The sequence below is a fragment of the Portunus trituberculatus genome, chromosome 50, assembly GCF_017591435.1.
Source record: "Portunus trituberculatus isolate SZX2019 chromosome 50, ASM1759143v1, whole genome shotgun sequence".
Taxonomy (NCBI): Eukaryota; Metazoa; Arthropoda; class Malacostraca; order Decapoda; family Portunidae; genus Portunus; species Portunus trituberculatus.
Window position 1 is genome coordinate 21,614,843 of NC_059304.1, and position 12,033 is coordinate 21,626,875.

The following is a 12,033-nucleotide window of genomic DNA, read 5'->3' on the forward strand; positions in this document are numbered from 1 at the left end:
GCTCTCTGTACTCTATCCAGGCAAAACATGTTCTTATACTGTTCTGAATGTAACCACAGTACGACCATGGCGGTGAAAGAGTTGGCATTCAGAGTGGCACCTTCCGCCCACCTTGTGACGTGCGCGGTGCTTCATTTCTTTCCACCAGGAGGCAACGATGATGAGGATGATAATAACAGGGTGGGTTAATGAAATCGCTGGAAGGATGTGATGTTTTGTTTCTGTTGGTGTTTATGTTAGTGGTTTTGTCTTTGTTCTTGTTCTTATTGACTGTCTGTGTGTGTGTGTGTGTGTGTGTGTGTGTGTGTGTGTGTGTGTGTGTGTGTGTGTGTGTGTGTGTGTGTGTGTGTGGTTTTTGTTTAATGTTGTAGGATGTGATGATGTCTGAAGCCAGCATGATTTAATTTTGGCTTGTTTCTCTTTCCTCTAACAAGCCTTGAACTAAAATCATTACACCAGTTAACGAGACTCATGCACTAACACAGAATAAAACCGTCACAGAAGTCAAGGAAACACCCAGTAATTTTCCTGACTAGAGCTTGATAGAAGAGATGAGACGCCAATATATTTCATAAGATATCCTTGGCTCACACAAATTAACAAACACTGATATATACTGACACAGTGTTAACCTATTACGCATCATGCCACGTTTTCATATTCATTCTGGTTACTGTTTGGAGATTTTATACAGCTTCAGAAACTTATGTGAGGCATGAAAATAGTAAAAACTTTGGTCATTAATCTTTTGACTTCCATAAACCCCTCTTAATGCAAATAAAAAGTCATGGTAAAGATGCTTCTCAGTACTGAAGGGATTAAACTATTACTGGAACCACGAAAGCATCAAAGAAAACAACATCCACTAGAGTCTGTAAGATTAAACAAGACAGCAAGACACAAACACAAATTAATCCCTTCAATACTAGGACACATTTTAACTTTGAAATTTATTTACGATTAGACCATTTTATTGACGTTAGGAAGGGTCTATGGAGGTCTAATCCCCCACGTAAGTTTCTGAAGCTGTATAAAATCACCAAATAGTAAGCAGAATGAATGGGGAGACGCGTCATGGTATTCGATGGGTTAAAAACACTCACAAGGTTAACAAACACCAAAACCACGAAAACAAACTAACCACTTAAACTATAGCCCATGCTGAAAGAAACGCTTACTAATATGACAGTGAAGAAGAGTGAAGAGAACATGAGGAATGAGGATGTTGAACTAAAACCATGAAAACAAACCATCAACTTTCATTACCCCCTGTTGAAAGTGACACATCCTAACATGACGGTGAATGAGAGCGAATAGAGCATGAGGAATGATGGTGGTGGTAATGTCTTGCATAGGGAGCCTTAGAATACATCATCTTTTACTTAATCCTGCCCTCATAACTCTGACACGGCGTCGCGGACACATGGAGACACCGGCGCCCGACACATCGAGACACGTCCTGAGGGGTGAGGCAGCATCCGTCTCGTGACTGTGCAATGAGCAAGACCGCCCCGTATTTATGTTTTGCTGCGAGCGTTTCCTGAAGGTTTAAGGGAAGGGCTGCGGTGTGCTGTGGCATTTTCTGGCGGCTGCTCTGAACGCTGTGGTGTGTGAAGGCTTCCCGCTGCATGACTGCCGCGATGGTGGGGATTTTTGGTGGTGTGAAAAAGGTGGTGTGTGTGTGTGTGTGTGTGTGTGTGTGTGTGTGTGTGTGTGTGTGTGTGTGTGTGTGTGTGTGTGTGTGAGTGTGTGTTATTAATCTATCCATTCGGTTTATGTATCTATCCATATGGTTTATGTATATGTTTTATTTACAAGAACAAGTAAAAATCGCCTTTTCAATACCATATAATAGTGTTTTCTTCAGCCATGTGTGTGTGTGTGTGTGTGTGTGTGTGTGTGTGTGTGTGTGTGTGTGTGTGTGTGTGTGTGTGTGTGTGTGTGTGTGTGTTTGCGTTTGCGTGTGCGTGCGTATCTATCTATCTATATTTATCAGTAGCCGTCTAAAATATACCTAGCACAACAATGACAATCTAAGCCAATATCAAGCACAAAACAGCAGGTTCCATTCTGTCTGTCTGCCTGTCTGTAATAACTGTAGCACAACCAAGAGAATCTAACCCCACATCATGCCAAACTAGCAGGTATCAATCGTACTTTAAGAGGATACGATTCCCTTTTTCCCACCATTAAATTCTATGTTGGCTAGACACGACAGGCGGCAATTGTCTCCGCCTTTGGGATCTCGCGGCTGGGAGGGCGTGACATTGACACAACGACACTCAATACAATCATACAGTTTATTAAGTTAAGCTGATTACACGCCTTACAAAAATAGTCTATGGTTATGGAGGGAGGAGGAGGAGGAGGAGGAGGAGGAGGAGGAGGAGGAGGAGGAGGAGGTAGGGGTAAAGGATCGAGAGTGAAGGAAAGGAGATGGGCAGGGAGAATTGTTAGATGGAGAGGTATAGTGAAGGAGAGGAGACAAAGTAGGTAAGAAGGTGAAAGAAAAATAAGGAAGGAGAAAAGATGAAGAAAATTTATTATACAGAGCAAGACAGAAGAGTGAAGGAGAGAAGGAAACAGGAAGGAGTGAAAAGGGTAAAGCAAGGAGAGAGAAGTAGAGGAACCAAAAGGATCATACGGAAGTAAAAGGAGGAGATAGGTAGAACGGAGAGGAGAGTGAAGGAAGGTGAAGGAAGGAGAGAGAAGTAGAGGAGACCTAAAAAAAAAAACAGGTTATATAGAGGACGAAAGAAGGAAAGAGAAGACGAGACAAAAAAAAAAAAAAACAGGTTGTATGGAGGAAGAAGGAGGAAGGTAGAACAGAGAGGAGAGTGAAGGAGGGTGAAGGAAGGAGAGAGAAGTAAAGAAGACCTAAAAAAAAAAACAGGTTATATAGAGGACGAAAGAAGGGAAGAGAAGACGAGACAAAAAAAAAGGTCATATGGAGAAAGAAGAAGGAGCAAAGAGAGGAGAATGAAGGAAGGTGAAGGAAGGAGAGATAAATAGAGAAGACAAAAAAGAAAAACAGGTTATATAGAGGACGAAGGAAGGAAAGAGAAGGCGAGATAGAAGAAGGAGCAAAGCGAGGAGAGTGACGCGGTTGAAGGAGACTGAAGGAGACTGAAGGAAGAAATAATGGTCATGGTGGTGATGGCTTACACGTGGCTTAGTCTTAGTACCCATAGGCTGGCTTGGGACACACCGTCTTGTAGGTCTTGTAAGCCTTCGTCACTGTGAGGTACTGGGGCACGTACTGGGTCTGGTACTGGGTGTGGTACAACAACTGGTGCTTCGTGATGTACTCCGGCTTATACAGAGTTGTGTACACCGGCTGGTACTGCAGGGTGGTGACGTACTGGGTGTGGTACTGGGTGTGCGTGATGTACTGGGGCACGTAGTTTACATGTGTGGAGTACTGGGTGTGGTAGACGGTGTGGTAGTAGGTCTTGTACTGGGTGATGTACTGGTGGTCCGTCTTGTACACTGTCTCTGTGATGTACTTGGGGACGTACTGGGTCTGGTACTGGGTCTGGTACTGCGTGTGGAACTGGGTCTTGTAGTATGTCTTGGAGATGTACTGGTGCTTGTAGATGGTGGAGTACACGGGTACCTGTAATCACGGGGAGGGGAGGGAGGACAGGTAAGGCTGACACAAAATTATTACTACTATTTCATGTTTCTCTCTCTTCATTTTTTTTTTTTAGACGAATATTCCATGATAATTTTCGTAGGCAATTTCTGTCATGATAGGTTAGGTTGGGTTTACGTTAGGTTACGAAAAATTTGGGTAGAATAAGATTGGCTCAGGCTAGGTTAGATTAGGAAAAAAGAGGTTAGGATAGGATTTTTGAGGTTAGATTAGGTGAAATAGGTTAGAATAAGATATGCTCAGGTAAGGTTAAGAAAAATTAAGTTAGAATAAGATTGGATTAGGTTAAAAAAAATAGGTAAGGATAAGACTAGTTTAGGTCAGCCTAGGTTAGGTTAGGAGACATTAATTTATCACATGGGAATATTTCGTGTGCAATTTTCTTCAGACCTTTCAATATGTATGCTCCATTTCACATACACGCTTTCTCTTTCCTTACAGCCATTTAACTACCAAGTTTTCGAAGTTACGTAAGTCTTCCAAACTATTCTCTACTCTATAACTCCCGTAGTCTACACTCCAAAGCAACACATCCTCCTTTCTCACGAGTTCACTATATATTTTTAAGCTACTATAACATATCATGCAAGTCTCTGGTTGTTCTCTCATGCAAAACCTAATTACATTCAAGGCTTCACTTTTACTGTCACTCTCTCTCTCTCTCTCTCTCTCTCTCTCTCTCTCTCTCTCTCTCTCTCTCTCTCTCTCTCTCTCTCTCTCTCTCTCTCTCTCTCTCTCTCTCTCTCTCTCTCTCTCTCTCTCTCTCTCTCTCTCTCTCTCTCTCTCTCTCTCTCTCAAGTCTTTCCTTTCTCGTGTTACGTTCTGCTGCCTCTTATGTCATATGATCCTGTTATTGTGACGTCATCATCGAAATCAATCATTCATTCATTCATTTATTCATTCATTCATTTTTTCATTCATTCATTCAGTCAGTCAGTCAGTCAGTCAGTCAGTCAGTTAGTCAATCAGTCAGCCAGTCTTCTCCTTCCGTCATTTTGTCCTGTTCCGTCATTTTCAATCCTGTTCTCAGTCAGTCAGCCAGGCACGTCAATATTTCAATCAGTCAGTCAGTCAGTCAGTCAGTCAGTCAGTCAGTCAGTCAGTCACTCTTCTCCTTCCGTCATTTTATCCTGTTTTTGTAACGTCAATATTTCAATCATTCATTCAGACAGTCAGTCAGTCAATCTCTCCTCCCATTCCTCTCTGACCCTCCTCACTCCTGTTCCCCTTAGTTAAGTCTCTCCCCTCTCTTCAATGTTTCCTTCCTGTTATTAGTGTTCCTCCTTCCCCCTATCGGTGTCTTTCCCCTCTGCTGCCTTGCTCCCCTCACTTCCTTCCCTTGCAATTATCAGTGTCGTGTTTTCTGTTCATTTCCTTTTTATCTGTCGTCTTTATCGTCCTTATCTCCATCTCTATCATTGTTTTGTTATCTATTGTTATTTTAATTCTTATCTTCTTCCCTTTTATTCCTATCATCGTCTTTATCAACTTTATCTCCATTCCTATAATTTTTTTGCTATCAATCCTTTCTTATTATGTATCAGTATCGTTATCTATCATTTTAAGAATCGTTATCTTCTTTGACGTCTTTATCTGTTCTATCGGTATCGTTCTTATCATCTCTAACTCACCTGTTGCACGTTTTTATCATTTTTCGCTGTCTTTCATCCTTTCCCTCTTCACTTCCATCCTCACGGTCTTTCCCCGTCCTTGAATATCGTATAAAGTCACCTAGCATGACCTGACTTGACCTTGCACTCATCCATCCATACATACACACACCTTGACGCGTATTAAGTAACCCAACCTGGCCTTACCTTGACCTACACCACCTGAGCTTGCCTTACCTTTACCTTCACTCACTCACACACCTTGACCCACGTGTAACTTTACCTGAACGTACCTTAATTAAACGTACCATATCTTACCTTACTTTACCTTCACTCACCTCAACTGCACCCACACCTCCTTGACCTACATCACCTGTCTGACCTGCACCACACTCACCACCTCGCCAACCTTGACCTGTATGTGACCTGCATTTCAAACTTCACCTCTCTCATGGCCTTGACCTGATAACACCTCTCAACTCTAACCTGCTGCACTTTGGGGATGTACTGGGTGTGGTAGATGGTCTCAGGGTAGCAGGGCGCAGGGTACACAGCATCTGGGTCCGGTTTTGCTTTCGGTTTTGCCTCTGCCTTCGCGTCCGCCTCCGCTGCTGGTTCCGCTGCCGCATCCGCCGCCACGAGGGTCGCCGCCGCCAGCCATACCGCCAGCCACACCACCGTGCGACCCCACACTAACTTCATCTAGCGGGGAGGACAAGGGGGAAGGATTAGTCGTCTTGTGTGTGTGTGTGTGTGTGTGTGTGTGTGTGTGTGTGTGTGTGTGTGTGTGGAGGTATAGTGTTTCAGTGAGCGTGAATGTATATCCGTCAGTGCGTCATCTCTCGTTTTCTGCGCCTTTTTCCTCTTCCCCTCGTTTTCTTTGCCAAGTGAAAGGTTGTCATCGCCCGCCTTACTTGCCTGCCGTTTGTTTACTTGCTGACTTACTTACTCGTTCGGGTTTTGTTTGGTGATTACCTGTATTTGTTTTCAAAGGAAGTGTGTGTGTGTGTGTGTGTGTGTGTGTGTGTGTGTGTGTGTGTGTGTGTGTGTGTGTGTGTGTGTGTGTTTGATTACTTTTCTTGCTGGATTGCATGTTGGTGTGTTTGTCATGGTTTGTGGTGACTAGTGGTGGAGGTGTAGCTGGTGAAGTAGTGTATGCCTGCACTCATTACTCTCAACCATCACCACCTTCACTCCAGCCTGCCCATCCTGCCTGTCACCACTACCGCCACCATCACCACAACGCTGCGGCCCCTAAATAACCAAGCAACTAGCCAATCGCCACCACCACCACCACCACCACCACCACCACCCATAGCCGTCCTTTCCACCACTATCACCATGACCCGGTTGCTGTGTCAACATTACCACCACCACCACCACTGCCACCACCAATACTAGTCCTGCAGCCATCCATACACACACTGCGCCTCACGTGTCTAAATGTCCCTTCCCTGCCTCGAACAAGGGCGGGGCAGGAGAGGGCAGGGGAGGGCAGTAGAGGGTAGGGGAGAGCGCCGCGCCGTACCTCGAGTCGCAGCGCTGAGGTGAGTGAGGGGAGGAATGGCGCCTCGGGGTTCACCTCTCGTTTATATACCGGGAGAGGTTTCCAGACAGGTGGTCAGGAGGAGGGCGCACCGGAACACTGGTTGCCTGCGTGCCTGCTCCCCATCCCCCAGTCCCCCAGCCCCTCCGTTCCGTCTCCTCCAGCCCCCAGCTTCCCTCCGCACTGTCACGTCACGCCCCGAGTCCTGCAGCCATCCCGACCTCCCTCACCGTCGCCTCTCGGATATGTCTCGCCTCCGCCACACCCTCGCAGGTCAGGATGGCAGCACACCGGCAATGTCCTCCCCTCAGCTACGAGGTGTAGGTCGGGAGGACTTGGTAGGGGTATGTGTAGGGGTGTCTGGTGATGAGATATGGGGGTATGTGTTGTGATAGGAGGATGTGCAGGGTGGTAATGTATGTAATGGTATGCAATGGGCAGGCTGTGTGCTGTGATGCGGTGACAGGACCTGGGGGTAGGAGCGTGTGTTTTGATGGGGGTTGATGGAGAAGCAGGACTGCGGGGGGGAGGAAGAGTGGAGTGTGTTCTGCTGCAAGAATGACATTCATGAAGAGAGCCTTGCGTCACCCGCCGGGAGAGTGAAGTGGGGTGCTGTTAGGCGCACGTGACACATGCAATGGGCGGAGGATGGTGGTGGTGGTGGTGGTGGGGAGGGGGAGGGGGGCGTAATGTTGCACAGGTTGAGGGTAATGAAATGGTTAGCTGCCCGTGAACTCTGGAAAGCATAATTTCCCTAATTTTTTTTCTTTAATTTTTTTTTTTTTTTGAAAGGTTTAATTTGAGTCCATTAGCGTGTAACTTGTGGACATCGTTGAGTGCGTAAGTAAGTAAGGCCGTGAGAAAAAAAAATTACACACACACACACACACACACACACACACACACACACACACACACACACACACACACACACACACACACACACACACACACACACACCGCGTAGTGTAGTGGTTAGCACGCTCGACTCACACTCGAGAGGGTCCGGGTTCGAGTCCCGGAGGCGGCGAGACAAATGGGCAAGCCTCTTAATGTGTGGCCCCTGTTCACCTAGCAGTAAATAGGTACGGGATGTAACTCGAGAGGTTGTGGCCTCGCTTTCCCGGTCTGTGGAGTGTGTTGTGGTCTCAGTCCTACCCGAAGATCGGTCTATGAGCTCTGAGCTCGCTTGGTAATGGGGAAGACTGGCTGGGTGACCAGCAGGCGACCGAGGTGAATTACACACACACACACACACACACACACACACACACACACACACACACACACACACACACACACACACACACACACACACACACACACACACACACACACACACAGACGATAGCCTTCCTTATGATTTTTTTTTATCCGTTCTCTTTGGCTATGTATTAAAGACATGAATAAACCGATATTTATCTTACTACACACACACACACACACACACACACACACACACACACACACACACACACACACACACACACACACACACACACACACACATCGCCGGGCAGGACAAGAAGCGGAACATAATGAAGCGGTAAATAGACAGGTACACATATCATCAAGCTCATAAACAAGTAGCGTAGCCTTCACAACACTTAAGGAATGACCACAGCAATTCACGGGCCACACACGTGAGACAGGACAACAAGACAAATAAAGGCAAGCAAGATAGATAAGTGAAAATATTAGCAAACACTTACTCGTAAATCAGCCTCTTAGAAAGATAAATAAAAGCAATAGTAAGCACAGTAACTCAATCAACATCAGTATAGGACAAAAAAAAAGGCATAATGGAGAGAGATAAGTAGGTAAGTATAGATAAATTAGCATGTATATTGACTACTGCTTTGATACCCAAGTCAGCACAGGATAGAAACGCACTGTAGCATACAAGACACACAACACACACACAGACATACGACAGGATAAGAAACATAAGTACATAATAAGAACTACATGTAAAAACAACTAAGTAAAATACAATAAAGCAGATACACAAAGTAGGACCATAAAACCAAACTAACCACGAGATAGAGAAATTCACACCAACTTTCACAATAGAACAAGAGGAAGAAAAACCATAAACTCCACCAAAACGACTGGTAGATAAAGACAAACCAGAACACACAAACCAAGACTAAAGTAAGTGCAGAAAACAAGTGTCTTAAAATTCCAAACCACCACGACAAAAGCACCAGGAAAGCCACGAGATGCAAACAGTAGGAGGGAGGTTGTAAAGTCTGTCACTGGGAAGATTGAGTGGTCGTAAATATTTGAGTGTTGCGGCTTTGAATGGAGACACAAGAACACGAGACAGGATGGAGAGTCTAGCCTGTGTCGTGTGTTGGCGGGCTGGAGGATGATGGAGGGAGGGTGGAAAGGGATGGAGGGTGAGGATACAATTGGTGTCTGTGGTTTACGACAAGGTGGAGGTGTTAAATTGAGTTGTGGACGAAGGGAGAGAGGGAAGGAGGGAGGGATGGTTAGGGTAGAACAGGTGACTGGGTAGGATGAGATTATAGAGATGTTAAACTTATGGACTGGTGAAGAAAGATGATGAGGAATAAAGAGACAGTAGAGAAAGAAATATAGAGAGAGAAAAACGTGGATGACTATTAGAAAAGTTAGAAAAAGGGGACGAAAGAGATGCAAGATGAGAGAAAATAAAATATAGATTAAAACAGAGACAAAGAGGAAAGAAGATAAAGAAATGATATACGGTCGATTGAAAGGCAAAAGATAAAGAGGAAAAATTGCATTAGAGAAAGAGAGAAAGGGAATTTTTAGAGAAGGAAACAAAGTAAATATCTGGAATAAGTAGAGTCAGCTGGTGAGAAAGAGAAAAGGAGAATTTAAGAATGGGAGAAAAGATGAAAAATGGGGTATAGTAAAAGAGAGAAGGTAGAATTTAGAGAAGTTAAGGAAATGGAGACAGAGAAAAGGGAGGATATAGTGAGGGAGAGAAATAAAGGAGGGAGGAGAGAAGGTGAAGAGTAAAAAAGCAGAGGCAGGTAAAAAATAAGTTATCGAGAAATGAAGAAGGTAAAATTTAGACAGTAGAAGTTAGAGAGAGGGAGACAGAGAAAAGGGAGATTATAGTGAGGGAGAGAAGGAGAGAAGACGGAGGGGAAAGAAGGTGAAGGGTAGAAAGCAGAGGCAAGAGAAAGAAGATAGAATTTAGACAGTAGAAGTTAGAGAGAGAGAGAGAGAGGGAGAGGGAGAAAGGGAGGTTATAGTGAGGGAGAGAAGGAGAGGAGGGAGGAGAGAAGGTGAAGGGTGGAAAGCAAAGGCAAGGGTAACATTTGAGATTTTTGCGTGTCTGACAATGTATCTCCTCGCCACACCTTGACATCGAATACCGCGCGTGCATCGAGGGAGGGAACTCAGAAAAAGAAGAAAAAAAAAGGGAAGAAATAAAAGAAAGAAATCGTTTATAGCAAAAATCCGTGTGTGTGTGTGCGTGTGTGTGTGTGTGTGTGTGTGTGTGTGTGTGTGTGTGTGTGTGTGTGTGTGTGTGTGTGTGTAATTCACCACGGTCGTCTGCTGGTCACCCAGCCAGTCTTCCCCATTACGGAGCGAGCTCAGAGCTCATAAACCGATCTTCGGGTAGGACTAAGACCACATCAACACACTCCACACACCGGGAAAGCGAGGCCACAACTCCTCGAGTTACATCCCGTACCTATTTACTGCTAGGTGAACAGGGGCCACACATTAAGAGGCTTGTCCATTTGCCTCGCCGCGCCAGGACTCGAACCCGGCCCTCTCGATTGTGACTCGAGCGTGCTAACCACTACACTACGCGGTGTGTGTGTGTGTGTGTGTGTGTGTGTGTGTGTGTGTGTGTGTGTGTGTGTGTGTGTGTGTGTAGCTTGAAAGTCCACAGCATTCACTATCATTGCACTAAAACCTAAGAATACATAGCCTAAACTAACCTAACCTAACTTTATCTTACTTTACCTAACCTAACCTAACCTAACCTAACCTTAACCAAACCTAACCTAACCTAACCTTACCTAACCTAACCTAACCTAACCTAACTTTATCTTACTTTACCTAACCTAACCTAACCTTAACCTAACCTTTATCAAACCTAACCTAACCTAACCTTATCAAACCTAACCTAACCTAACCTTATCAGACCCAACCTAACCTAACCTTTATCAAACCTAACCTTACCTAACCTAACCTAACCTAACCTAACCTAACCTTACCTGATCTCACCCGACCTAACTTAACTAATGTCATGCACTAGAAATAAAAGTAATCCAGTAAGAAAATAAAGTCATAAAGTAATCCAATAAAAAAGAAACACAATGACCAAACAACGAGGAGCAAAAATAACAAACAAACGAACACACGGAAATTACCAACACTGACTATTGGAATAAACTTTAGCGAACCATAAAAAAAAACGAGAAAAAACAAGAAAAAAGATAAAAGAAAAACCAAATCACTAAGGTATTTCCCAGAGAGAGAGAGAGAGAGAGAGAGAGAGAGAGAGAGAGAGAGAGAGAGAGAGAGAGAGAGACAGAGACAGACGTGCGAGGGAGTCATATTTTGTTTCGCTACATTGACCGCAAAAGACAATGCCGGATTCACACACCACTCTTGTATATGTGTGTGTGTGTGTGTGTGTGTGTGTGTGTGTGTGTGTGTGTGTGTGTGTGTGTGTGTGTGTATGGGTCTTAATTAGTGATTTTCTTCTTTTTTCTTATTTTGTCGTGTTGGTACGTGACTATATCATGTTGTGTTGTGTTGTGTTGTGGTGTGTTGTTTTGTGCTGTGTTGTGTTGTGCTGTGTTGTGTTGTGTTGTGTTGTGCTGTGTTGTGCTGTGTTGTGTTGTGTTGTGCTGTGCTGTGTTGTGTGTGTGTGTGCTGTGCTGTGCTGTGCTGCTTGATCTAACTCGATTATTCATCAGTCAGTTAGTCAGTCAATCAGTCTCTTTATTTATCTTTCTATCTGTTTATCTGTCTATCTGTATGTCTGTCTGTCCATCTTTCCGTCTATATTTCTATCTATCAATGCCATCAATCATAAGTTTATTTATCCACTACCCAATTATTTACCTATTTGTGTATGCTTGTAAGTCTCTCTCTCTCTCTCTCTCTCTCTCTCTCTCTCTCTCTCTCTCTCTCTCTCTCTCTCTCTCTCTCTCTCTCTCTCTCTCTCTCTCTCTCTCTCTCTCTCTCTCTCTCTCTCTCTCTCT

General features: G+C 44.5%; 1 protein-coding gene across 1 annotated transcript; it reads right to left on the reverse strand.

Annotated features, from left to right (window-relative positions):
- Nucleotides 1-2,977: 2,977 nt before the first annotated feature.
- LOC123499649 lies at nucleotides 2,978-6,812 on the reverse strand. Its single transcript, XM_045247992.1, has 3 exons — nucleotides 6,794-6,812; nucleotides 5,752-5,967; nucleotides 2,978-3,616 (listed from the first exon to the last, which is right to left on the reverse strand). Exons 2-3 carry the CDS (start codon nucleotides 5,965-5,967, stop codon nucleotides 3,179-3,181), a joined length of 654 nt encoding a protein of 217 aa, XP_045103927.1. The 5' UTR covers nucleotides 6,794-6,812; the 3' UTR covers nucleotides 2,978-3,178.
- Between the last annotated feature and the right edge of the window lie 5,221 nt (nucleotides 6,813-12,033).

Excerpts from the sequence above, each read along its gene's own strand:
- LOC123499649 (XM_045247992.1), bottom strand. The coding sequence starts at position 5,967 with ATGAAGTTAGTGTGGGGTCGCACGGTGGTGTGGCTGGCGGTATGGCTG. Across the intron at positions 3,617-5,751 it reads ACATCCCCAAAGTGCAGCAG|GTACCCGTGTACTCCACCAT; the intron begins GTTAGAGTTGAG and ends CCGTGATTACAG.